General features: G+C 38.9%; 1 protein-coding gene across 6 annotated transcripts in view; it reads left to right on the top strand.

Moving 5' to 3' along the window:
* NT5C2 (5'-nucleotidase, cytosolic II) overlaps positions 1 to 27920 on the top strand; it is a 129257-nt gene that overhangs the window by 17399 nt on the left and 83938 nt on the right. For 4 of the 6 annotated variants that reach the window (XM_004473977.5, XM_004473976.4, XM_071215721.1 and 1 more), the window contains exon 2: positions 5436 to 5560. In XM_004473977.5, the coding sequence (XP_004474034.1) occupies positions 5460 to 5560 (101 nt within the window). In that variant the 5' untranslated portion in view covers positions 5436 to 5459. Of the gene's footprint in view, positions 1 to 5435; positions 5603 to 27920 lie in introns of all 6 variants that reach the window. The other 2 variants (XM_058298612.2, XM_012531162.4) reach the window with 1 other exon arrangement.

The raw sequence follows: 27920 nt of genomic DNA, 5'->3' as shown, positions 1-27920 counted from the left end.
TTACATAAAAAATATAAGGGATTACCATATGACCCACTCCCACTCCCTCCCAGACTTCCCCATATTAACAATATCTTCATTAGTGTGGTATATTTGTTACAGTTGATGAACCCCTATTGAAGCATTGCTACTAACCATCGACTACAATTTACATTATAGTTTACACTTTGTCTCACACAATTTTGTAAGTTCTGACAGAATAAACAATGGTCTGCATCCATCACTGCAGTGTCATGCAGGACATATCCAATGTCCTGAAAATGCCCCCATATTACACCTATTCTTCCCTCTCCCATCCCTCAGAATCTTTGGTGGACACGGCCTTTATATCAATGATAGAGTTTTTCTATTGGTAGAATAGTAATAATTCTATAGTAAAATAAAGAATGGTTTACTTTAGTCCATTGTTCATTCCCCAATCCTAAGGATTATGGGATCTAATAGAGAGGGGGCTTAGATCCTGTGGAGCAGATGTATGGAGCTGTCTTGTTTACGGTTGCAGACACTCTCTTATCCTTGGCATGGGCTTTGTCATCTCCTTGTTAGCTGTCCTAAGTGAGTCCACTGAACTGGAGAGAAGGTTTTGTGACTCAACTGAGATTCAGGGCCCACCTCCTTTCTCCTAAGGCTCTGTGGTCTCAGTTTCTTCCGATCTCAACTGTAGGCTGGCATAAGGCTTGTCACTTTCCCTGCGACTTCTTTCCAGACTCAGCTGCTCTATTTTCTCCACAAGGTCAGTTGTAGACTATCGGACCCATCTCATCTCTCTTCCCAGGGCCGTGTCTGTGGAGACATTCTCTCTTCCTGCGTATTTGCCTCTGTGTTTTCCTTCTCCATGTATTTACTCCATTGTCTTTGATTGAGCATCTGTTTATATAGCCCACAGCTATAGGCTAGCTATAGGTGGGGACTCAAACAGATTCTCACTAATGACATGGCCAAATAAAAACCCTCATCTTGAATTAGTAAATTAAAAGTGAAACCTCTGAGTCTAGTACAATCTAATACGCCCAGAGGAACAGACCAGTTTACAAACACAATCGGATATCTATTTTTGGAGTTCATAAACAGTACCAAGCTGCCACAGTAGATATTGAACTTTTTAGGCTGTTTCCTCTGAGTAAACTTTGGTATTTAATATTTTTCAAGGAATTTGTTCATTAATCTAAGTTGTTAAATTTATTGGCATCAATTTTCATAATCCCTCACTATCCTTTTTTAATTTTATTAAGTTTATTATTTTTTAAAGATTTTTATTTCCTCTTATTTTGTTTCCTCTTTGTGTTTCCTCTTCGTGTCTCCTTGTTGCGTCCCCTTGCCCTGCCAGCTTGCAGTCTTACTCGTTTTCTCTAGGAGGCACTGGGAACCGAACCCGGACCTTCTATATAGTAGGTGGGTGCCCAAATGCTTGAGCCACATCCACTTCCCTTAAATTTATTTTTTGTTAGAGAAGTTGTGAGTTTACAAAATGATCATGTATAACATACAGGATTTCCGTACACCACCCCACCGCCCACACCTTGTCTTGGTGTGGAACATTTTTTACAATTGATGAAAGAACATAAAAATATTACTACTGATTATAGCCTGTATTAGTCAGCCAAAGGGGTACTGATGCAAAATACCAGAAATTGGTTGGTTTTTATAAAGGGTATTTATTTGGGGTAGGAGCTTACAGATTCCAGGCCATAAAGCATAAGTTACTTCCCTCACCAAAGTCCATTTTCACATGTTAGAGCAAGATGGCTGCTGACGTCTGTGTGGCTTCAGGCTTCTCTCTGGGTTCAGTGTTCCTTTCTTCCTGGGACTTGCTTCTGTATCCTCTGCTTACTTCATGGGACTCCAGCTTAAGGCTCAACATTAAAACTCTAACATCAAAAATCTTTCAACTCTGTCTTTTGCCATGCCTTTTATCTGTGCCCTAATGACACGGCCCAGTCAAAGCCCTGATCATAAACTTAATCATGCCCAGGTACAGACCAGATTACAAACATAATCTAATATCTGTTTTTGGAATTCATAACCATATCAGACTGCTCCATAGCCCGTAGCTTAATTAGGTGTATTTTCCCCATAAATCACCCTATTATTAACACCATGTAATCCCTTACTATCCTTTTTTTTTTTTTTTTTTTTTAAGGCAAGGGAGTAAAGAGTTTATTAAATTGAGAAAAGTACACAGTCCATGGTGAGGCATGGGCACACTGCAGGGTGAGTGGCATGTGTGGGGCCCAGGTCGGGGCTTTTTAAAGCCTTTGCTGTTCTGATTGGTTGTCCAGTCCGTCATTTCTCAGGGTACCAGTGATGAGGCCCTTTAAGGATATCTGGGCTTTCCCTCTCGTTCCAGATGAGATTCTCATGGGGTTCTTCTGGCAGCCTTCTTCTCAGGAGGTTTCCTGATGGGGTCTCATTCATGGCCACGTGGTCTGTCAGCCATGTGGTCTGAAGGGCTAGCTGCCTCCCCCTTTCACTATACTAACTTGACTCAACTCCCGCCTGAAAAGGTTTACACCCTTATTCTTAGGAGGGTGCTGAAGGACGATGATCATTCTTCTATAACTACTTGCTGCTGGTTAAGGGGAGTAGGCCCTACCTAGCAAGGTATAAAAACCCTCTTGTTGGGGAAAATTGAGTCTGGCACTGTGGGAGGAACTGGATGAAATCTCTGCATGGCTAATAAGGTGTTGATTCTATAACAAATAAACTTAATTAGAATTTTGAAGATACATGGTCCCACTAAAAGGATAAAGAAGATGGTGGTACATGGGCCCTAAAAGGGGGCCAGGTATGACATAGTGAACCACAAGCCTTACTGTCCTTTTAATAGTTGTAGAATCTTTAATGCTATTAACGCTTTCATTTCTGATATTGGTAATTTGTGTCTTTTTTCTCCGTTCAGTCTGACTAAAGGTTTATCAATTTGAACCTTTCAGAGAACCAGCTTTTGTTTCATTGATTTCTCATCTGAACTTTATTATTTCCTTTCTTCTGCTTATTTTGGGTGTCATTTGCTCTTTTTTAGTTACTTAAGGTAGAAACCAAGGTCACTGATTTAAAACTTTTCTACATTTCTAATATAGGTGATTAGTGCTATAAAATTCTAAGTAGTATTTTGGCTGCATCCCACAATTTTGATATGTTGTTTTCATTTTTATTCAGTTCAAAAAATTTTTAATTTTCCTTAATTCTTCTTTGATCCATGGCTTATAAGGAAGTGTGTTCTTTTGTTTTCAAACATTTGGGGATTTTTCGGATATCTTTCTATTATTTATAATTTAATTCCATTGCAGCCTGAGTAAGATACTTTGTAAGACTTCATTTCTTTTAAATCTATTGAGACTTGTTTTATGGGCCAGAATATGATCTGTTTTGGTAAATGATCCATGTACATTTGAAAAGAATATGTATCCTGCATTCATTGGGTGGACTGTTCTGTAAATATCAATTAGATAAAATTCGTTGATGGTGTTGGTCAGGTCTTTTTTTTTTTTAAGATTTATTTTTTATTTATTTCTCTCCTCTTCCCCACCGCCCCCCCCCCCCCAGTTGTCTGCTCTCTCTGTCCATTTGCTGTGTGTTCTTCTGTGTCTGCTTGTGTTCTTGTCAGCAGCACCGGGAATCTGTGTCTCTTTTTGTTGTATCGTCTTGCTGTGTCAGCTCTCTGTGTATGCAGCCCCACTCCTGGGCAGGCTGCACTTTTTTTTTGTGCGGGGTGACTCTCCTTACGGGGCACACTCCTTGCGCGTTGGGCTCTCCTGCGTGGGGGATGCCTCTGCATGGCACGGCACTCCTTACGCGCATCAGCACTGAGTGTGGGCCAGCTTCACAAGACGGGTCAGGAAGCCCTGGGTTTGAACCTTGGACCTCCCATGTGGTAGGCGGATGCTCTATCCATTGAGACAAATCCACTTCCAAGTCTTCTTTATCCTTCCCGATATTTGTCTACTTGTTTTTTGAGATTGTTGAAATCTCTGACTGTAATTGCAGATTTGTCTATTTTTCTTTGCAGTTCTATCAGTTTTTCTTCATTGTATTCTGAAGTTCTGTTATTAGGTACATAAGTCTAAAATACCTAGGACTTATGTCCTCAATTGATTCTTTTATGATTATTAAATGGCTCTTTTTATCCCTAATAATATTCTTTGCTCTGAAATATACTTTGTCTAATATTACTATAGACACTCCAACTTTTAAAAAAATTAGCATTGATATTGTATGTCTTTTTCCATCTTTTTACTTTTAATCTCTCTGTGTCTTTATATTTAAAGTGGGTTTCTTGTAGGCAGCAAATGGTTGGATCTTGCTTTTTAAAAATTCAGTCTGGCAATCTCAAGTCCTTTAATTGGATTTTTAGATCTTTTATGTTTAATGCATTTAATTTATATGGTTGAGGTTAAAGTCCTAACACCTTGGTATTTTAAATTTTTTTTTCTATTTGTCTCATCTGTTCTTTGGTACCTTTTTTTCTCCCTTAATTTAAACCCCATGGCAAACACAAAGAAAATATCAGACAATATGCAGACTCAGAGACAGAGGGTAGAGTACTACAGGTTGCCAGGGGTGAGGGTCAGGCACATCTGGGAGTTAATGTAAAATGAGTGCAGGGTTTCTGTTTGGGGTGAGGGGAGATTCTGGTGGTGGTGTTGGGGAGCACTGCAGCATTGTGAATGCAATTAGTCCCCACTGAATGATCTACTTGGGAGGGGTTGGGATGGGAGTATTTTTGGTTCCACAATTTTTTAAAAAAGAAAGAGAAATGAAAGAGTAATGACAACTAAATGTAATTCCTGATACTGGATGAGCTATAAGAATGGAGGAGAAAAGGTTCAAAAGAACATTTTTGGGGCATACAAAAAAATTGGAATATTGAATATAAGCATTTTATTAATGATAAATTTCTTGAACTTGATAACTGAACCTAAGGTGATTAAAAAGTGAATCTACATGGAAATAATATGTGTTTAAGGAGTACAATGTCCATAACCTGCTCGCAAATGTTTGGAAGATGGAATGATAGATAAATAAAATGATACAGCAAAGGTGGCAAAATGTTAAAATTGGTAACTCGGGGTATCTGGGATGGTGGGGTGTATTGGAGTTTTTTGTATGGGGTTTGTATTATTTTTGTAACTGTCCCATACATTTGAAATTATTTAAAAATAAAAAGTTACCACAACAACTACAACAAAAACCCTTATCAGGTATATAGTTTCCACATATTTTCTCCCATTCTGTCACTTTCTTGACCATGTTTCTCTAGTGTTTTACTAGAGGTGTTTTTTTTTTTTCCTGAGGTACCAGGGATTAAACCTGGGTCCTCGTACATGCAAAGCAGGCAGGCACTCAACCACTGAGCTACACCTGCTTTAACAAATTGAACATCGGTGTGTAGATACTAATATTAAGCTAACTCAATTACTGCCTTTCTTTTCTAGAATTCAGCATACATTTAAAATAAAATGACAACCTCCTGGAGTGATCGGTTACAGAATGCAGCAGATATGCCTGCTAATATGGATAAGCATGCCCTGAAAAAGTATCGCCGAGAAGCTTATCATCGGTAAATATTTTTCCTACTTTATCCTCAAAACAACTCAATGAGGTGGGAACATTATCTTCATTTTATAGATGTTGAATGTAACTGTAAATCAATCTAGTTTGTAGTTCGCACGCAGTCCAAACTCCAGCCTTTTCTCTACTAGTATGGCTTCTTGTTTCTGCTAATGAAGTTCTCAAGACGAGAGAGTCTTCAGCTGCTCTAAAATTGTATCTTAGTTAATAATAATGAAATTCTTAATTGACATTTGCTGCAAACTAATTCTAATTTTTAAACAGATTTAAAAAATTGTGTCTGCTGGCTACTGTATGTTAGATTGAATGTGAGTAACTCTGGGTTTTAACAAAGCTTTCTTGTTTTGATTTAGAGTTTAAAATTTCCTCTAAATTATCTTTCCTTTAGAAGTTTAAAATGTAAATATTTTTATTTGCTTCTACTTTTTATAGGTTCAGTTAAATGCCTTTTTCTGTCTAAATCCTAAGTAGCTAAGATAGTTGGAAGTGGGTACTATATTTAAGAATCATTTATTTTTAGTCAGAAAGTAGAAATTTATACTTTCATTGAATTTATACAATAGATCTGGGCCCTACAAGAACCATCTCTGACTCCCACCCCAGGAAAGCCAGGAATAAGTAGATATTGCTGATATATTGGCAGTGTTAAAAAGTTACATGGGAACTTTAAGAAGTCTACAACGCATAGTTACTTACCAGTTTCTGGGCTAAAGGAAAGAGAAAATATTATTTTAAAAATCTTATTGGAAAGATGCTTAATCTAATTTATAAGGTAAGTTTTGTCAAGCAGACAAATATTCTAATTTCATTCTTTGTGTAGGAAAGCTAGGTCAGAATTAGGTAATATTTTAGTGTTTCAGTAGTATTAATACTTGGAAGAAAATTATTTGATGTTGAGTGTTTTGAAAATTAATTATTATATTAAAGTTGGCTTGTAAAGCAAACCAGTGATACCTGGTTGATGATACGTTACTTTGTGGCATTTTTAGATGATGTAGGCTGTTGTTACTCCTTAAATCACAACAAAGAGAAGGCATTTCAGGTTCCCAACAAGGACTCAAAATAATCAGTGGGTACCAAGATCCACTATCATGTGTGAGACATGTTGCTAGGTACAGCATAGGAGTTAAAGTGCAAAACTAAGTATTTATATGCATCTATATAAAATGCATTTGGAAGAGATTGTATTTGATAGGGTTATTTTAAGCTTTTTAGTATATTTTTCTGTTCAGTTATTTGCCTAGTCTTTTTGCTATAAGGTATACATTTAGTTAAGGTAAAACATTTTTGACTGTGGAAACAAGGCCTGGAATTATGCAATGAATGGAGATCATCTAGTAATCGTCAGATGTCTTCATTGTATTTCATTTATCATAGCCTGAATGTTCTTACTCATGTAGAATGCTATTTCCTGGAAGATTTTGGACAGGCTGTGTAGCCTGCATTCCTCACATAGTAGTATGCAATCTGAAACAATAGAAAAAACATCTTCCACAAGGGTTTGCATTTTTAGGTTATTTTATAAAACATATTTTTATTAAAGGTTTTCTCTAGAAATGATTTAAAAGAAATTTGTTTTAGTTTTCTATTTAAGTAAATTTGTATTTTTCCCAGGATTTTTATTAAAGACATTTATTTGGGTTGGTAATTGATCATTGTTTAAATTAGGCAGCCTCTCATGGTCATTTATCATGAGCTGTATATTATATGTTGTGCTTTAGAATTCCCTTTCAGGAGAAGATAAATACTCCTTTTTTTTCCTGAGGTACTAGGCCAGGAATTGAACCGGGAACCTCATATGTGGGAAGTTGGCGTTCAACCACTAAGCTACATCAGCTCCCCTGAGTAATTTTTTTCATTTGTTTGCCTTTTTTTTTTTTAATATGGAGACACTGGGAATGATACCTGGGACTCCCCTCCCCCAATGTAGGAGGCAGGGGCTCAACTGCTTGAGCCACATCTATTCCCCTATTCTTTTTTTCTTTTTGCATATTGATTTTTTAAATTAGAGAAGTTGTAGATGTACAGAAAAACCTTGCATAAAATACAAAGTTCCTATATACCAACTTATTGTTGATTATTCTTAATTAAAGAAGTAAACATCTAGCTTCGAGCTTTTTTCTTGCTTAATATTACAGTTCTAAATTTCAATATGGAAATGAAGGCCATGTGTCATTATTAAGAAACTGGCCTTCAGAATGTATGACTGTTGTTCCTTCTCCATTTCCTTGTTATGGTTGTTGAGTTTTGTGGGCTGAGAATAATCATTAGCCCAACCCTTTTATTGGAATATGTTTTGCTAAATGGTCAGGAAATAAGCTGAGCTACTCAGATGTCATAGTAGCTTGAGGAGGCAGGTTAGGAAATTACCTCTTAAATAGTTCCTTGTTTATTAACACTTAGAATCTGAGAGTGATCAGTACAGACTGAAATTTGTGTTTACTAAATCCAAGAATGGAACAATTAGACTTTTCATCTGCTCTCCATATTGACAGTACCCAGGATGCTGAAGTCAGGTATTTATTTGGTTTTACTCTTCTATAGTTCTGATGACTATAGTACAGGACAAATTACTGAAATTTGATAGATAATTGGGCAAGTGAATTTTTGGTTAGCCAGTTTTTGCCTTGTTTAAAAAACATCTCAGTTACTTTGTCTTTAAAATTCTTTGTATACTTAAAATGAAATTCCCTCCAGGGTCATACCAATATTTAATTAAATCTATTAAATGATAGTTTTTTTGTCAAATCAAAATAAATTTGTTATTTGTGCTTAAGGAGAAAAAGGAATTTGTGTGTATATATAATTAGTTTGTAGTAACTGATTTGACATACTAGTAGAATAGAAATGTTCACGATTTCTTCCCTCCCCCCCTTGTGGATTTTTGCTCGCTGTCTGCTTTCTGTGTCCATTCGCTGTGCATTCTTTTGGTCTGTATTTATTATTTTTATTTATGTATTCTCCTCCCCTTGCAGCGTGCTTGCTGTCTGCTCTCTGTGTCCATTCGCTGAGCATTATTCTGTGTTTTTGCTTGTCTCCCTTTTTTGTTGGGTCACCTTGCTGAGTCGGCTCTGTGCAGTGTTTGCAGGCCAACTGGCACTCCATGGCGTTTGCGGGCCAGCCACACTCCATGGTGCTGGCAGGCCAGCGGCTCTCCACAGCATGGGGGCAACCCTGCCTTCACAAGGAGGCCCCGGGATGCGAACCCAGGGCCTCCCATGTGGTAGACAGGAGCCCAACTGATTAAGCCACAGCCACTTCCCTGTTCATAATTTCTTTTTAAACCTCAGGTTAAAAGCAGGGATCAGATTATATCAGACACAGCCAGATTAATAAATTTTAATTTCTCCCTTAAATTTTAATTTTTTCCTCTTAATCTTTTGTGAATAGCACATGAAAGTCGTTTTGCTTTGTAATTGTGTCATCAATCAAGCTGAATAACCTGCCATTTTAGTACAGATTCACATATTGTTAAAATTTCAAAAGCTTTTGCAAAATTATTAGCACATTTGTAGGTTTACAAAAAAACCATGCAGAGAGGACCAGGTTCCCAATACTACCCTCTCTTCCCGTGTTTTCCCTATTAACATTTTGTTCTTTTTGTTACAATTGATAAACCAATAATATGATATTATTAATTCTAGTCTGTAGTTTACATGAAGGTTCACTCTTCGTGTTGTACAGTTCTATGGGTTTTTAATTTTTATTCTAGTATTATATATAAAACATAAAATTTTCCTTTTTAACCACTTTCAGGTATATAATTCAGAAGTGTTAATTATATTCATAATGTTGTTCTATCATCATACTGTCTATTACTAAAACCTTTCCATCACCCCAAATAGAAACTCTGTATCAAATAAACATTAATTCCCCATTCCCCACCCACTCCCTTGCCTCTCATAAACAGCATTCTGATTTCTGACTCAATGAATTGCATATTCTTATTACTTCATTTAAGTGAGATCATACAATATTTGTCCTTTTGTGCCTGACTTATTTTACTCAACATGATGTTTTTTAGGTTCATCCATGTTGTAGCACGTTATCAGAATTTCATTCCGTTTTAAGACTCTGTGTAATATTTCATAGTATATACATACCACATTTTCTTTATTCATCCCTTGATGGACACTTAGGCTGTTTCCATCTTTTGGCAGTTGTGAATAATACTGCTATGCAGATATTTGATTGAGTCCTTGCTTTCAGTTCTTTTGGGTGTATACTGAGAAGTGGGATTGCTGGGTCGTATGGTAGTTCTATGTTTAAGTCTTTGAGGAACTACCAAACTTTCCCAGAGCAGCTGTGCACCATTTTACATTCCCACCAATAATGTGAAAGTGTTCCTATTTCTTTGCATCCTTCTAATACTTATTTTCTGTTTTTTTTTTTTTTTTTTTTTCAAATAATAGCCATTCTAGTAGGTATGAAGTAATATCTCATTGTGGGTGGTGGTGGTGGTGGCTGTTTTTTGAGATAACAGGCCAGGGATTGAACCCTGGGACCTCATAATGTGGGAAGACAGCACTCAACCACTGAATCACATTGGCTCCCCTGAGTTAGTTTTTTCATTTGTTGGTTGTTGTTGTTGTTGTTGTTTTTTAGGTGGCACTGGGAACCAAACCTGGCACCTTCCCATGTGGAAAGCAGGCACTCAACTGCCTGACCGTATCTGCTCCTCCTCACTGTGGTTCTGATTTCCATTTCTCCAATGTCTGATGATGTTTACCATCTTTTAATGTTTATTGTGACCATTTGTATATTTTCTTTGGAGAAATGTCTGTTCAGGTCCTACACTTATTTTTTTTTCTTTTTCTGCTTCCTCTCCCCCTCCCCCACCCTGCTCTTTTTGCTGTCTGTGTCCATTTGCTGTGCGATCTTCTGTATCTATTTCTCTTTTTGTCTTCTCATCTTTCGCCTCTGGGATGCACTGCAATTCGATCCTAGGGACCTCTGATGGGGAGAGCATCCCTGTCAATTGTGCCACCTTAGTTCCTGGTCTCTGTTGCACTTCACCTTGACTCTCCCCTTCATCTCTCTTTTATTGCATCATCATCTTGCTGCATGACTCACTTGTGTGGGCACTGGCTCACCATGTGGCCACTCAGCTTGCTGCACAGGCACTTGGCTTGCCACATGAGCACTGGCTTACCACACGGGCACTTGTGTGGACACGTGGTTCACCACGTGGGCACTCGTGTGGGTAGTCGGCTTGCCATGTGGGCATTTGGCTCACTGTATGGGCACCCATATGGACACTTGGCTTGCTGAGCGGGCACTCAGCTTGCCAAGCAGGTACTTGGCTCACCATGCAGGCACTGGCTTGCCGGGCAGGCACGCTTTCTCTTCTTTTTCACCAGGAGGCCCCAGGGATTGAACCCGGGTCTTTCTATATGGTAGGTGGAGGCCTTATCACTTGAGCCACATCTACTTCCCTACACCCATTCTTTTTTTCTTATTTCTTTTTATTTATTTATTTATTTATTTATTTATTTATTTATTTATTTAAAGATTCATAGATCACAAAAAATGTTACATTAAAAAATATAAGAGGTTCCCATATACCCCACACACCCCTATACCCCTCCCACATCAACAACCTCTTTCATCATTGTGGCACATTCATTGCATTTGGTGAATACATTTTGGAGCACTGCTGCACCGCATGGATTATAGTTTACACTCTCCCCCAGTCCATTCAGTGGGTTATGGCAGGATACATAATGCCCAGCATCTGTCCCTGCAATATCATTTAGGACAACTCCAAGTCCCAAAAATGCTCCCACATCACATCTCTTCATCCCTCTTCCTGCCCTCAGCGACTACTGTGGCTGTTGTCTCCACATCAATGATACAATTTCTTCCATTGCTAGAGTCACAATAGTTCTATAGTAGAATACCAGTAAGTCCACTCTAATCCGTATTTTATTCCTCCATTCTGTGGACCCTGGGATGGTGATGTCCACTCAACCTCTAAATTGAGAGGGGGCTTAGATCCACATGGCTGATGGATGTGATTCTCCTGCTTGCAGTTGTAGGCACTCTTGGTTCCCTGGTTTGATGGTTGACCATCTTCATCTCCCTGTTAGCTGACCTGAGTAAGTCAGACGAACCAGAAAGTAGGTGTTGCAACTCTGCTTAGGCTTAGGGCCCAGCTGGCACATGGCGGGTCCAGAGAGTCAAGTCTCCTGAGTTCAGTAAAAGTGACAGAAGAGGCATATGTAGAAAGGTCACATCTGAGTCCAACTCCATCTCACTCAGGAGCACAAATTCCAAAGGAGGGCCCACTGACAAGGCACAAAACTCCAGAGCCATCTGCCATGACTGTAGAACCTGTGTATCCCCATAGCTCTCAGGAGTGCCAGTACCTGGGGTTCTCTCTATTTTGGCTGTATCTGGAATCCTGCTGAGACGTGCATAAGCGTGACCCCTCCGATGACCTCCCGATTAATTTTGAAGTCCCTTAGCCATAAAAACTCATTTGTCTTTACCATTTTCCCCTTTTATTCAACCTACACCCATTTTTTAAGTGAGTTGTTTGTTTTTTTATTGTTGAGTTGTAGAAGGTTTTTCTTTTTTAATATTCTGGATATTAAACCCGTATCAGCTATATGGTTTCCAAATATTTTCTCCCTTTCTGTAGGTTGTCTTTTCACTTTCTTGATCATATCCTCTGATGCACAAAAATTTTTAAATATTTTTTTAAAGATTTATTTATCCCCTCTCCCCGCCCACTGCCCCCAGTGTTTGCACTTGCTGCCTGCTCAACTTCTTTTTAGGAGGCACTGGGAACTGAACCTTGGACTACCCATGTGGGAGTGAGGTGCTCAATCACTTGATTTACTTTAGCTCTCTGGTTTGTTGTGTCCCTCATTGTCTTTCCTCTGTGTCTCTTCATCGTGTTATCTTGTTGTGTCAGTTTGCTGCACTTGCCTGTCATGCCAGCTTGCCTTCTCTAGAGGCCCTGGGAACCAAACCTGGGACCTTCTATGTGGTAGGTGGGAGCCCAATCTCTTGAGCCACTTTGGCTTCCCAAAACTTTTAAATTTTGTTGAAGTCAAATTTTATATATTTTTTCTTTTGTTTTTCATGCTTTTGGTGTAAGGTCTAAGAATATTATATTACACAAGGACCTGAAGATATTCCTCTATGTTTTCTAGAAGTTTTATTGTTTCGTTTTTATATTTAGGTCTTTGATACATCTTGAGTTCATTTTTGTATATGGTGTGAGGTAGGGGTCCACTTTCATTCTTTCCTGTGTAAATATCTAGTTTACCTAACACCATTTGTTGAAAACACTATTCTTTCCCTAGTGAGTGGACGTAGCACCCTTGTCAAAAATCAGTTGGTGGGAAGCAGACTTGGCCCAGTGGTTAGGGCGTCCGTCTACCACATGGGAGGTCCGCGGTTCAAACCCCGGGCCTCCTTGACCTGTGTGAAGCTGGCCCATGCGCAGTGCTGATGCGCGCAAGGAGTGCCGCACCACGCAGGGTGTCCCCCGCGTAGGGGAGCCCCACGTGCAAGGAGTGCGCCCCGTAAGGAGAACCACCCAGCACGAAAGAAAGTGCAGCCTGCCCAGGAATGGTGTGGCCCACACTTCCCGTGCTGCTGACGACAACAGAAGCGGACAAAGAAACAAGACGCAGCAAATAAACACAGAGAACAGACAACCGGGGGAGGGCGGGGGAATTAAATGAAATAAATAAATCTTAAAAAAAAAAAAAATCAGTTGGTGATTACATCTTAAGTGATGAACCAAGCCTGAAATCATTCACTGGAAATCATTCACAGATAACTAACAGAACTTTGTTAGAGGCACCTTCAGTAACTCCCACTAAACTGCCTTGATATCCTTCCATCTGAGCTCAGAAGCTTCCTGTGGAATAACACAGTGAGGCCTGGTCTCTGAAGGTGGTACTGGGAACCAATCCTGGGACCTTCCATAGTGGGAGAGAGGCACTCAGTCTCTTGTACCACCTCACCTCCCTGGTGAGGAGGACAAAATGAAGAAGTGACGGGAGCAGTTTGAAGATAGTCAGGAGACTAAGATGTAAGAGAAAATAAGTTCTCTCCGGATTGATGCTCTGAAGCCTCCTGCTCTGTGGATTCCTAAAACAGCTCACTCAGGTAGGGAAAGAGGCCTTGCTAAACAAGAAATGATATCCATGCAACATATCTACAAGAGGAAACATCCACTTCTCATGTCAGTAAGCTTCATACATGTGGAAACTGTTCATCCAAATAGGTTCTGGAGGACAGACTTCTAAGATGTGTCTAACTTGGCTGAAATCAAGGTGTCAGCATAGCTCTGTTCCTCGTGGAGCCGCTAAGAGAAAACATGTTCCCTTGCCTTTTCCAGCTTCTAGTGGATGCCTGAATTCTTTGGTTCATGGCCCTTCCTCACTCTGACCTCTGCTTCCATCTCTTCTCTGACTTTGATTTATCCATATCCATATTCATTTTCTGGGTATTATATTGGACCCATGTGGGTTATCCAATATGATCATCCTATCTCAAGATCTTTAACTTAAACACATTTTCAAAGTGACTCTTCCATGAAAGATAATATATTCACAGGGTCTCAGAATCAATGTATAGACATTTGGGGGGCCATTTTTCTGCCTACTCTAGGAACCAATGATATAGTTTCCAGGGCTTCAAACAAAAACAAAGAAATGACTAGAAATTATAACCCATATAAATATTAATCAAATGAAAACATGGGTAGCCAGGTTAACAGCCAACACATCAGAATTCAAAGCACAAATAATATTGATATTGTTTCCTAGGCTGCTTAAAGCAAATACAGTGAAAATGGCTGGATTAAACAATGGAAATATATTAACTTCAGTTTTGAGCTGGGAAAATAGCCAAATGAGTGTGACTTTCTTTGCAAGACTGTGGCATTCTGGGACTATCTTTGGTAACTCAATTCTTAGTTTGTCACTTGGCAAGGCACATGGTGCCATCTACTGGTCTCTCCCTTTTCTGTTGGATTTCATTGATTTCAGCTTCTTGCCTCTGGCTTTCTCTCTTTATCTGAATTTCATTCATTTAAAAGAAATCCAGTAATAGGATTAAGACCCATCCTGATTGAGAAGTGTCACATCTTAACTGAAGCAGCTGCAATGAAAAGTATAACTTACGATGGGTTCACACCCACAGGATTGGATTAGATTTAAGAACATGTTTTTCTACAATATATATTAACTTCAACCCACAATAAATGTGAACAGTAGGAGGTGTATTTGGCAAAATACAGAGAAAATGAAGTACTTATAATAAGTATGTACATATATTAAAAAAAAAATCAATTGGCCATCAATGTGTGAGTTTATTCCTGGGCTCTCAGTTCTATTCCATTGGTGTATATGTCTGTCCTTGTGCCAATACAACACTGTTTCGATTACTGTAGCTTTATAATTACTGTTCTGACTACTGTAGCTTTGTAATGAGTCTTGAAATTGTGTTTCCAACTTTGTTCTTTTTCAATATGGTTTTGTTTACAAACATGGTTAAATTTATTGCTAGGTATATTATATGTTAGTTAATATTATGAATGGAGTTGTTTTCTGGTTTCCTGTTGCATTATTCCATGCTGGTTTATAGAACCATTACTGATTTTGGGGTATTGAGCTTGTACCACACCACTTTGCTGAATTCATTTAATAACTCTTGTGGCTTTCTTATAGATTCTTTGGGATTTTTTTCTGTATTGGATTATGTCATCAGTGAATAGCAGTAGTTTTACTTTTCCCTTTCCAGCTTGGATGTCTTTTTGGTTTTTCTTGCTTAATTTTTCTATGTTGTACTTCCAATACCATGTTTTTGTTTGTTTATTTATTCCCATCTCCCTGCTGCTTGCACTCAGGTGTCTGCTCTCTGTGCCCATTTGCTGCATGTTCTTCTGTGTCTGTTATTCTTCTCTTCTTGTCTTCTCTTTAGGAGGCACTGGGAACCGATCCTGGGACCTTCTGATGTGGGAGAGAGGCATTCAATCACTTGAGCCACCTCAGGTCCCTGGTTTGTTGTGTCTCTCATTGTCTTTTCCTCTTTGTCTCTTTTTTGTTGCATCGTCTTGTTGCATCAGCTCTCCACAGGGGCCAGCTTTCCATGGGGCCCAGCTTTCTGTGGGGGCCAGCTCGCCTTCATCAGGAGGCCCTGGGAACTGAACCTGGGACCTCCCATATGGTAGATGGGAGCCCAACCGCTTGAGCCACATCTACTTCCCTCCAATACCATGTTGAAAGCAGTGGTGTTAGTGGGCATATCTTATTTTGTTTCCTTTCTTAGAGGGAAAGCTTTCAGTCTTTCACCATTAAGTATAATAATAGCTCTGGGTTTTATATTTATCCCTTTTATCATGTTTTGGAAGTTCCCTTTTATTCCTAGTTTTCTGAGTGTTTTTATGCAGAAAGGGAGCTTGAGATTTTCAGTTGCCATTTTGATATGATTGAGATGATCATGCTTTCTTTTGCTTTCTTTCATTCTATTAGTGTGGTTTATTATATTAACTGATTTTCTTATGTTGACCCACCCTTGGTTTCCTGGGATAAATTCCACTTGGCCATGGTATATAATCCTTTGATATGCAGTTGAATTTGGTTTGCCAGTGTTTTGTTGAGGAATTGCATCTATATTAATAAGAAATTTTTGTCTGTATCAATTATTTCTTTGCATATGTTATCCATGTTCCTTTCCTTCTGAAACCCTAATAAGCATATGTGAGAGTTTTGCACTGTGTCCTTTCTTCTTTTATCCTTTCTTTTGTATTTTCCATCCTTTTTCCTGTTCATGTCACATTCTGGAAGATTTTTCCTGACCTATATTTCAGTTCACTAATTCTTTCTTCATTTGGATCTAACCTTTTGTTAAATCTATTCATCAAATTCTTTTTTTTAAATTAATTTATTAAGTAGTTTTAATTAATGAGATATATTCATATACCATATGAGCTATTCAAAGTGTATAATCAGTGGCTTTCAGTATAATCACAGTGTTGATATATATACAGCATTCATCACCACAAAAATTTTTAGAACATTTTATTTTTATTTATTGATGATTTGTTTGTTTGTTTATTTTTAGGAGGTACCAGGGATTGAACCCAGGACCTTGTACATGGGAAGCAGGTGCTCAACCACTTGAGTTATATATGCTCCCCTAGAACAATTTCATTATTCCCAAAATAAAAACTCCACACCCCTTAGCAGTCCTTCCCCAGCCCTACATAACCACTAATCTAAATCTATATAAATTGATTTATATTTACATTTTATGTAAATAGAATCATACAGTACGTAGTACTTTGTGTCTGGTTTCTTTTACTTAGCATAATGGTTTTTTTGTGTGTTTTTTTTGGTCTGATACTAACATCTTGTAGTATTAACATGATTTGTTCAGTTTCAAAGAAAAACAGTTTATATATGCAGTTTTACCCATATTCTTATTTCACATGAGGTTTTACTGTGCTATAAAGTTCCATGTTGTTTTTTAAGCTTTTCCTTTTAGTAATATACATGACTTTAGACTTTCCTTTAAATCCTTTTCATACCCACATAAGAGTACTGCTAGTTACAGACATTATGTTGGATTTTTTAACACACATCCTTTTTACCAGTTCTGCACAAGTTAGCCTTCAGCTTTCGATTCTCTAACTTCATTCTATTTTCTGGTGACCCATATTCAAGTTATTAACTCCATGAGATTATACAGCGTATTTAGTTCATAGTAGCACAATCCTACAGTATTTGTCCTTGTTTGTTTGGCTGGCTTCACTCAACATAATGTCCTCCAGGTTCATCCATGTTGTCATATGCTTCATTTTTTTATTTTTACTTTTTTAAAGATTTAAAAAAAATTTTTTCTCTCCCCTTTCCCCTCTCCCCCCCCCCCCCCCAGTTGCCTGCTCTCTTTGTCCATTCACTGTGTGTTCTTCTGTGTCCTCTTATATTCTTGTCAGCGGTACTGGGAATCTGTGTCTCTTTTGTTGCATCATCTTGCTGCATCAGCTCTCCGTGTGTGTGGCGCCACTCCTGGGCAGGCTGCACTTTTTTCGCACAGGGCGGCTCTCCTTATGGGATGCGCTCCTTGTGCGTGGGTCTCCCCTACGTGGGGACACCCCTGTGTGGCACGGCACTCCTTGTGCACATCAGCAGTGAGCATGGGCCAGCTCATTACATGGGTCAGGAGGCCTTGGGTTTGAACTTGGACCTCTCATGTGGTAGGTGGACACTCTATCCATTGAGCCAAATCCGCTTCCCGTCATATGCTTCATGACTTCATTTCTTCTTACAGCTACATAATATTCCATTGTGTGTATATACCATAATTTGTTTATCCATTCATTGGTTGATGGACACCTGGATTATTCCAACTTTTGGCAATCATGAATAATGCCACTATGAACATCAGTGTGCAGATGTCTGTTCATGTCACTGCTCTCAGTTCTTCTGGGTATATACCGAGTAGTGGTATTGCTGAGTTGGGAAGTCTATATTCAGCTTCTTTAGGAACTAACAAAGAATCTTCCACAGTGGCTGTACCATTCTACAATGAGTAAGTATTCCTATCTCTCTGCATCCTCTCCAGCACTTGTAGTTCTCTGTCTGTTTAATAGTGGCCATTCTAATAGGTATGAAATAATATCTCATTGTAGTTTAGATTTGCAGTTCCATAATCGCTAGTGATTGTTGAACAGTTTTTCATGTGGTTTTTTTTTTTTTGCCATTTGTATTTCTTTAGACAAATGTCTATTCAAGTTTTTTGCCCATTTTTTTCATTTTTAAATTAAAAAATATATATATTTTTGAGTTATTGGGGCTGGGTATTGAACCCAGGACCTCATATGTAGTAGAAAGCTGGCACTCAATAACTGAGCCACATCAGCTCCCCTGTCCATTTTTTATTTGGGTTGTTTTGTCTTTTAATTGTTGAGTTGTAGCATCTCCCAATATAGAATGGATATTAATCCCTAATCAGATACATGATTTCCAAATATTTTCTCTTGTTGAATTGGCTGCCTTTTTACCCTTTTTGACAAAGTCCTGTGAAGTGCAAAAGTGTTTAATTTTGAAGGGGTCCCGTTTATCCATTTTTCCTTTTGTTGCTCATGCTTTGGGTATAAGGTCCAGGAAACCACCACCTACCACAAGATCTTTAAGATGTTTTCCTATGTTTTCTTCTAGTAGTTCTATGGTCACAGTTTTTATATTTAGGTCTTTGATCCATTTTTAGTTGATTCTTATATAAGGAGTGAGATAGGGATCCTCTTTCATTCTTTTGGTTATGGATATATCAAGTTCTCCCAGCATCATTTATTTAAGAGACAGTTTTATCCTGTTAACATGGCTTGGGCAGGTTTGTTGAAAACCAGTTGCCCATGGAGGTGAGGGTTTATTTCTGGATTCTCAATTCTATTCTGCCAGTTGATGTGTCTGTCTTTATGCCAATACCATGCTGTTTTGACCACTGTAGCTTTGTAATATGTTTCATGGCCAGGCAGTGAAAGTCCTCCCACATTGTTCTTTTTTAGAATGCTTTTGGCTATTTGGGTGCACTTCCCCTTCCAAATGAATGTGGTAATTGCCTTTTCTATTTCTGTAAAGTAGGCTGTTAGAATTTTGATTGTTATTGCATTGAATCTATAAATCAGTTTGGGTAAGGATTGACATCTTCATGATACTTAGTCTTCCAGTCCATGAGCATGGAATGTTTTTCCATTTGTTTTGATTTCTTTTAGCATTGTTTTGCAGTTTTCTGCATATAGGTCATGTGCTTTTTTGGTTAAATTGATTCCTAGGTACTTGAGTCTTTTTGTTGCCATTGTAAATGGAATTTTCCCCCTTGATTTTCTTCTCAGATTGTTTAATACTAGTGTACAGAAACATTATAGATTTATATGTGTTGCTCTTGTATCCTGCCACTTTGCTGAATTCGTTTATTAGAGCTCAAGTAGGTTTGTTGTAGACATTTCAAAATTTTCTAAATATAAGATCAAGTTGGGAAGCGGATTTGGCTTATCAGATAGAGTCCCCGCCTACCACATGGGAGGTACAGGGTTCAAGCCCAGGGCCTCCTGACTCGTGTGGTGAGCTGGCCCATATGCAGTGCTGATGCGTGCAAGGAGTGCCATGCCACACTGGGGTGTCCCCCGCATAGGGGAACCCCACGTGCAAGGAGCATGCCCCATAAGCAGAGCTGCCCTGTGCGAGAAAACTGCAGCCTGCTCAGGATTGGTGGCATGCACATGGAGAGCTGATTAAGCAAGATGACGCAACAAAAAAGAGATGCAGTTTCCAATGCCACTGACAAGAATACAAGCAGGCACAGAAGAACACACAGCAAATGGATAGAGAGCAGACAGCTGGCAGGGGTGGGGGGAAGGGGAGAGAAGTAAAATAAATCTTTAAAAAGATATATATATATAAAATCATGTCATATACAAATAGTGAGAGTTTTACTTCTTTTCCTGTTTGGATGCCTTTATTTTTTCTTGTCTAATTGCTTTAGCTAGAACTTCTAACACAGTGTTGAGTAACTGTGGTGACAGTGGACATCCTTGTCTTTTTCCTGATCTTAGAGGGAAATCTTTCAGTCTTTCCCCATTGAGTATAATATTGGCTGTGGGTTTTTCATATATCCCTTTTATCATGTTGAGTCATTTTCCTTTTCCTATTTTTTGAAGTGTTTTCATCAAGAAAGTATGCTGGATTTTGTTGAATGATTTTCAGCATTGATCAGGATGATCAGGGAAGCAGGTGTGGCTCAGGCGATTGAGCTCCTGCCTACCATATGGGAGGTCCCAGGTTCGGTTCTCAGTGCCTCCTAAAGAAGACAAGTGAGACAGCAAGCTGATGGGATGGGGATATGCAGTGAGCTGATGCAACAAGGTAATGCAACAAGAGACACATGGAAAAAAATATAACGAGAGACCCAACAAAGCAGTGGAGGTCACTTAGGTGATTAGGTGCCTCCCTCCCACATTGGAGCTCCTGGTCCCTTGTGCCTCCTAGGGAAAAAAAAAACCAAGGAAGATGAACAGGCACAGGAAGTGCGAACAACGAGGGGGCAGGGAGAAAGAAATAAAATAAATCTTAAAAAAAAATGATGTGGATTTTTTTCCTTCACTTGTTAATAGTGGTGTATTACATAAATTGATTTTCTTATGTTAAACCAACTTTGCATACAAAGAATAAATCCCACTTGGTCATGATGTATAAGCTTTTGATATGCAGTTGGATTCTATTTGCAAGTATTTTCTTGAGAATTTTTGCATCTATGTTCATTAGAGAGATTGGTCTATAGACCAGAAAACTGGTCTGTAGTTTTCTTGTATGTCTTTATCTCGCTTTTGCATTAGGATATGTTGGCTTCATAAAATGTATAATTTTTCCTCCTCTTCAGTTTTTTGGAAGAGTTTAAACAGGATTGGTGTTAATTCTTCTTCAAATTCTTGGTAGAATTCACCTGTGAAGCCATCTTGTCCTGGACTTTCTTGGTTGGGAGATTTTTGATGACAGATTCAATCTCTTTAAATGTCATTGGTTTGTTAATTTCTTGTGTTTCTTATAGCGTCAGTGTAGGTTGTTTATACATTTCTAGGAATTTTGTCCATTTTACGTAGGTTGTTGGCATACAGTTTCTTGTAATATTCTCTTAAGATCTTTTTTATTTTTTATTTTATTTTGGGGGGTCAGTTGTAACTTCACCTCTTTCATTTCTGATTTTATTTTCATCTTCTCTCTTTTTTTCTTTGTTCCTCTAGCTAGGGGTTTATCAATTTTATTGATCTTCTCAAAGAACCAACTTTTAGTTTTGTTGATTTTTCTCTATTGTTTTTTCTGTTCTCAATTTCATTTATTTCTGCTCTGATCTTTATTATTTCTTTCCTTCTGCTTGTTTTGGGATTGGTTTGCTCTTCTTTTTCTGGTTGCTCCAGTTGTTCTGTTAGATCTTTGATTTTAGTTCTTTCTTTTTAAATATAGGTGGTTAGGGCTATAAATTTCCCTCTTAGTACTGCCTTTGCTGTATCCCATACATTTTGTTTAGTTGTGTTCTTGTCTTCATTTGTCTCAATATATTACTGATTTCACTTGCAATTTCTTCTTTGACCTACTGATCATTTAGGAGTATGTTGTTTAGCCTCCACACATTTGTGAATTTACCTTTTTCCTGTCTAATATTGATTTCCAGTTTCATTCTGTTATGACCTGAGAAGGTACTTTGCATAATTTCAGTCTTTTTATATTTATTGATACTTGCATTGTGACCCAACATATGTTCTATCCTGGAGCAAGATCCCACGAGCACTTGAGAAGAATGTATAACCTGCTGATTTGGATACAACATTCTGTATATGTCTGTTGGGTCTAGCTCTTTTATCATATTGTTCAAGTTCTTTGTTTCCTTGTTGATCTTCTGTCTAGTTATTTTATCTAATGATGTGAGTGGTGTGTTGAAGTCTCTATTATTGTAGAGATGTTTATTTCTCCCTTCACTTTTGGTAGTTTGCCTCATGTATTTTGGGGCACCCTGGTTAGGTGCATAGATATTTATGACATATCGTCCTGGTGTATTGTCTCTTTTATTAATGTATAATATTCTTCTGTATCTTTTATAACTGTTTTGCATTTAAAGTCTGTTTTGTCTGATATTAGTATAGCTACCCCTGCTCCTTTTTGGTTACTGTTTATGAGCAGTATCTTTTTTCAGCCTTTCACTTTCAGCTGGTTTGTATCCCTGGGTCAAAGTCTCTTTTATGCAGCATATAGGTGGCTTATGTTTTTTTTATCCATTCTATCAGCCTATATCTTTTGGTTGGGGATTTTAATACATTCATATTCAATATTCAAATTTTTAATTTTGGTTTTAAAATTTTTCAGTATCATAATGTTGGAGTATAAGTCAACCTAAAGCATGCTGGGATAACTTGACATGACTGCTTTAAACAAATTTTTGCAGTTGGCATGGAAATGGCTCAGAAAGAAGTCAGTGAAAGGAGATGGTGACTGCTTGTTCCTCATTGTGTAGGTACATGTTAAGATCAATGTGCGTAGTGTTAAGTTTTTAATTACAGCTTTGCTAAAGCCTTTTTGCTAAACAGAACGTTGTTTAGAATTGTACAAATACTATGACTTTGTACAGTAAACTTGTCAGGAGCATTTGCTCTGATCCCCTGAACCCCAGTCTGCATGATTTTTTCATTTCTTTATGAACCGCCGTTGACAAGTGGCGCCCAACGTGGGGCTTGAAGAAACTGAGATTGTTAAGTATATTACCGTACGAAGATGAGCTTCTCTCGGGATTTAATGAACATTCAGGGTAACATGGGGAATTCACATAGTAAATGAGAAGGATATCAAGCAACGTTGAAGGCTTTATTGAAAGCCTCAGGATATCCAGTCAAACAGTTGACTCTTAAGAAATTATTTAGGAAACAGACTTTGGCCCAGTGGTTAGGGCGTCCGTCTACCATATGGGAGGTCCGCGGTTCAAACCCCGGGCCTCCTTGACCCGTGTGGAGCTGGCCATGCGCAGTGCTGATGCGCGCAAGGAGTGCCCTGCCACACAAGGGTGTCCCCCGCGTGCGGGAGCGCCACGCGCAAGGAGTGCGCCCATGAGGAAAGCCGCCCAGCGTGAAAAGAAAGTGCAGCCTGCCCAGGAATGGCACCGCCCACACTTCCCGTGCCGCTGACGACAACAGAAGCGGACAAAGAAACAAGACGCAGCAAATAGACACCAAGAACAGACAACCAGGGGAGGGGGGGAAATTAAATAAATAAATCTTTAAAAAAAAAAAAAAAAGAAATTATTTATATTAGTAGAAAAGGTTTGTCCATGGTTTCAGCCTGAAGGAAAAAAGTTGTTATCCTCAATGGCAGAAGGTCTTACAACAATTAAAATTACATTACAGAGAAGGTAATTCTATTTCTATTAAGATATGGATACTGTCTAGTGCTTTGTCTATTGTTTAAAGCCATTGCAACATTCTGATTCATCATCATTTCAAATTCTTGTTCTGGGTCTGACTCATCTCCTGATGAATCTCAGGCTTCAACACCTTTGCCTTCAAAGTGAAAGAAGTATGGTGCATTTCCTGTGTAGGCATCGGCACTTGAAAAAAAAAATTCTAGAGAAACTCCTGCTTGGTTCCACCTGATTATTCTGTAATTTGGCCTCCAAGAAGTTATAATCCTCCTGATTTTCATGATTCATTAGATCCAGTTTGTAAAAGTGAAAGAGGTGCTATGCAGGGTAAGGAGACTTTGTTACAACAGTCATTTCTTCTGATAGACCTAGAGAATGATAGGAAAGGTGAAGAGGACAACTGCGAGTCTTCCCCTATAGCTGTCCAGCAGCAGCTGTCACAATTGTCTTTAATGGCTCAAAAAGTGTTGCAGAAAACCACCTCTGTCAGTCAACAGTGCCTTCCCCCTAACGTGGGTTCTCCTTCCCTAGTGTTTCCTGTAGCTGTGTTCCTTCCTATCCTATCTCCTTTGCAAGCTGGTCTCCGGTCTGCCTGTGTAGAGGGCAAGGATATTTCTGAATTTACTCTTTTTCCTGTCATAGAGCACCTTCATCCCAATAATCTTGGCCAATATGTATATCTGCTTGAACCCATTCCTTTTAAATTGTTAAAAGAATTGAAATTTGCTTGTAGCACATATGGGCCCACTGCCCCATTCACTTTCTCCTTAATAGAATCGTTAAGTCACAATCCTCTTTGTCCCAAAGATTGGATAGTTTTAGCTAAACTTGCTTGATGGGAGGCTACTATTTGTTATGAAAAAGTAATTTGTTTAAAGAAGAATGCAGTGCTCTGGCTAAATGTAATCAGGCTCACAATATCACTATTACCTTGGATATGCTTATGGGCACTGGAGCCTATGAGCCTTTGAAGAAAGTACAGCATCCTGCACAGGCAAAAGTGCGAAATAAAGCCCTTGTTAGTGAAATCAGGCTTGTAAGAAAATTCTCTGTTCAAGTATTAACTAAGATAAGGAAATTATTCTGGCAGCAACTCTGCAAACCCACTGCCATCTACATGATAATGTAGCTGTGGGCTAGTGGGAGCTAATAGAATTAAGCCACTAGAAAAGGAGAAAAACATTGCAACATTAGTGTTCTGTTTTGTTTCCATGTTAATTCTGATTGGGCCTTTTTAACCAAAATAATAAAACTAGTACAAAATTTTTTATCAAGGTGTTAAAAGGAATTGGTTTTAAATCAGTAGTTTACTCCTGAACGTCAAGTCTCAGTGTAGTCTTAAAAAGTAGTAATCTAAAAAATTTGTGTTAATGGTCTGCATGATTTTTTCATTTCTTCTTGAGCCACTGTTGACATCGTAATTTCATTTTGGATTTTGTTTTCAAATCTGTTATGCTTTATTGTTATAGTTTTCAGTTATATATTAAACACTTAAGTCAGCTTTAATCTCTTTGGCCATAGAAAGCAGAGATATTTATAATCTATATCTGATTTTTATAGTATTTAAGAGTCCCTGTTTCTGCTGTTTCCTGCTATCATTCATATTGTCTTTTTTTAAAAATCATGTTGTCTTACTTACTCATATATGTACTTATTTTGAGTGATGGACATTGCGTTGTTGTTTTTTTTTCTCTTGAGGTACCTGGGACCAGAGATTGAACCTGGGACCTTGTACATGGGAAGTAGGCACTCAGTCATTTGAGCTACATTTGCTCCCCAGAACATCATATTTTTAAAAGTGTTTCTTTTAATTTTTAAATTTTTAAAATTTTAATTTTTTATTAGATATGTATTTTTATTTCCCTCCCCCCAACAAAGACACCTTGAGATGGCTCACTTGTCTGTCTGCTTGTTGTCTGCTTGGCTTCTCTAGGAGGCACTGGGAACCGAACCTGGGATCTCCCATGTGGGAGGCAAGTACCCAACTGCCTGAACCACATCTGCTCCCTGCTGGCTCTATCATCTGCTGGTTGCGGTGTTGGCTGGCTGTGATGGTTTTGGTGTCTGCTGGTTGCTGGAGTTGGGGCAGTTGAGGCCTCTGTTGATTGTAGCGGTTGCAGCATCTGGTGGTTGCAGCATCTTCTGGTTGTGGAGTCTTCTGGTTGTGGTGTCTGCTTGTTGTGGCATCTGCTTGTCTTATTTAGGAGGCACTGGTACCTCCCATGTGTGAGGTGGGCACCCAACTGCTTGAGCCACATCCGTTCCCCCTAAAAAGTTATTTGTAAAAAATAATTTGGGTTCCCTCTTCCATCAAGATGGCAGAGTGAGCCACTTCAGGGCTCTGTACCCCTACAGAAGCATTGAACAATCAGGAAGAACTCGCAGAAACATCTTTCTCAAAGCTCCAGGACAGTTAAAAGTTTTACAGTTAATAGAGCAAGTGCTGAATTAAGCTAACCACTGTTGAAAAACAGTACTGTCTTCTTTCTTGATGTGGAGCTGGCCTGGATCCCAGAGTGTAGATCCCTGGTCCTAGTTCCGAGGGAGCAGAATAACCCTTGTGCACATACTGGGAAGGTGCATGTCTAATGCAGTATGTCTGGTGTTGGCCTGAGGGACTTACTGTCCTAGAACTTGCCAGTGGGTAGAAGGCGGCTTGTGGATCTCTTCTACAGAAGGTGTGGGAAGGCAGTCAAGTTGTGCTGCCTGGGATGAGGGATTGCTGGCTGTAGGACATAAGGTGGAGTATCTGTGATCGTGAGGAAATTGTTTCAAGGGAAGAAGGGTCATTTGTATCCATGTAAACAGGGGAATTCCTTGGGTCACTTGTATACCTAAACAGATGCATGTGCAGAAAGGATGAAGCAGGCCTCTGTATGTGTTGGCCTGGAGCTAAGTCTCTAAATTCTTTGTATGGTGAGATCTGAAGTAGAGGCTCATACAGGTAAATCTGCAAAGGCTAGAAAAGGTATTTTCTCTTTTTTTTTTTTTTTTTTGGTAGACCGTGGCATGCAAGGAAAGCGGTCATAACACTAACCGAATAAAAGCTTAAGAAACAGTCATGTCAGAGTCTTAATTTCCAGTGATAAAACATTAAAATATCAAAGTGTTCAGGTTTCAGCAGAAGGTTACAAAACATACAAGAAATAGGAAGTGATTTCTCACTTTTTTTAGGCAAAGGAGAAAATTATAACTTTAGAAACCATCAACAAGAAGGACCAGAAAGACCAAAGAATTTTTAAAAAAGGTCCTACATATACTCAAAGAGTTAAAGGAAAACATAAGCCAAGAACTGAAGGAAATAAGGAAAATGACAGGTGAATGCAAAGAGAATATCAGCAGGGCAATGGAAATTATGAAAAAGAGCCAAACAAAGCTGAAGACCACAGTAATAGAAAATTTTTAAAAATTTCCTAGAGGATTCAGCAGCAGATTGGAGATGGCAGGAGAATCAGAAAACTTGCAGATAAGGCAATTGAAATTATCCAATCTGAGGAGTAGAAGGGAGAAAGAATGAAGAGAAGTGAACAAAGCCTGAGGAACACATGGGTCGCCATCAGGTGTACCAGTATATACATTGTGAGAGTCCCAGAAGGAAGAGAAAGAGAGAAAGGGGAGAGAATATTCAAAGAAATAATGGCTGACAACTTTCCAAAATTTTTTAAAAAGATTTATTTTTTATTTCTCTCCCCTTCCCCACCCCAATCCCCCATTGTCTGCTCTCTATGTCCATTCACTGTGCATTCTTCTGTGACTGCTTCTATCCTTATCAGTGGAACCAGGAATCTGTGTTTCTTTTTGTTACATCATCTTACTGTGTCAGCTCCCCGTATGTGTGGCGCCATTCCTGGGCACTTTGCTTCACACTGGGTAGCTCTCCTTACAGGGTGCACTCCTTGTGTGTGGGGCTCCCCTACACGGGGGACACCCCTGCGTGACAGGGCACTCCTTTTGCACATTAGCACGGCTTGGGCCAGCTCCACATGGGTCAAGGAGGCCCCAGGTTTGAACCATGGACCTCCCATGTGATAGGCGGATGCCCTATCCATTGGGCCAGGTCCGCTTTCCCCAAATTTAATGAAAGACATAAATAAAACATATCCAAGACCGAACTCCAAATAGACCCATGCTGTGGCATATTAAATCATGTTGTCAAATACTAAAGATACAGACTTCTTAAAGCTGCAGAAGAGAAGCACTTGTGTCATACATAAAGGAGCCTCAATAAGATTATGTACTGATTTCTTATTTAGAAACCAAGGAGGCAAGAAGGCAGTGGAATGACATATTTAAAGTGCTGAAAGCAAAGATGGCAAACCAAGAATTCTATTTGGCAACACTGTCTTTCAAAATGAGGGACAGGACAGCCAGCAAGATGGTGGCAGAGTAAAAGCTCCCAGAGTCAGCTCCTGCTGCAGGGC

Source organism: Dasypus novemcinctus, chromosome 6 (genome assembly GCF_030445035.2).
Source record: "Dasypus novemcinctus isolate mDasNov1 chromosome 6, mDasNov1.1.hap2, whole genome shotgun sequence".
Taxonomy (NCBI): Eukaryota; Metazoa; Chordata; class Mammalia; order Cingulata; family Dasypodidae; genus Dasypus; species Dasypus novemcinctus.
This window is presented reverse-complemented; position numbering and strand designations above follow the sequence as displayed.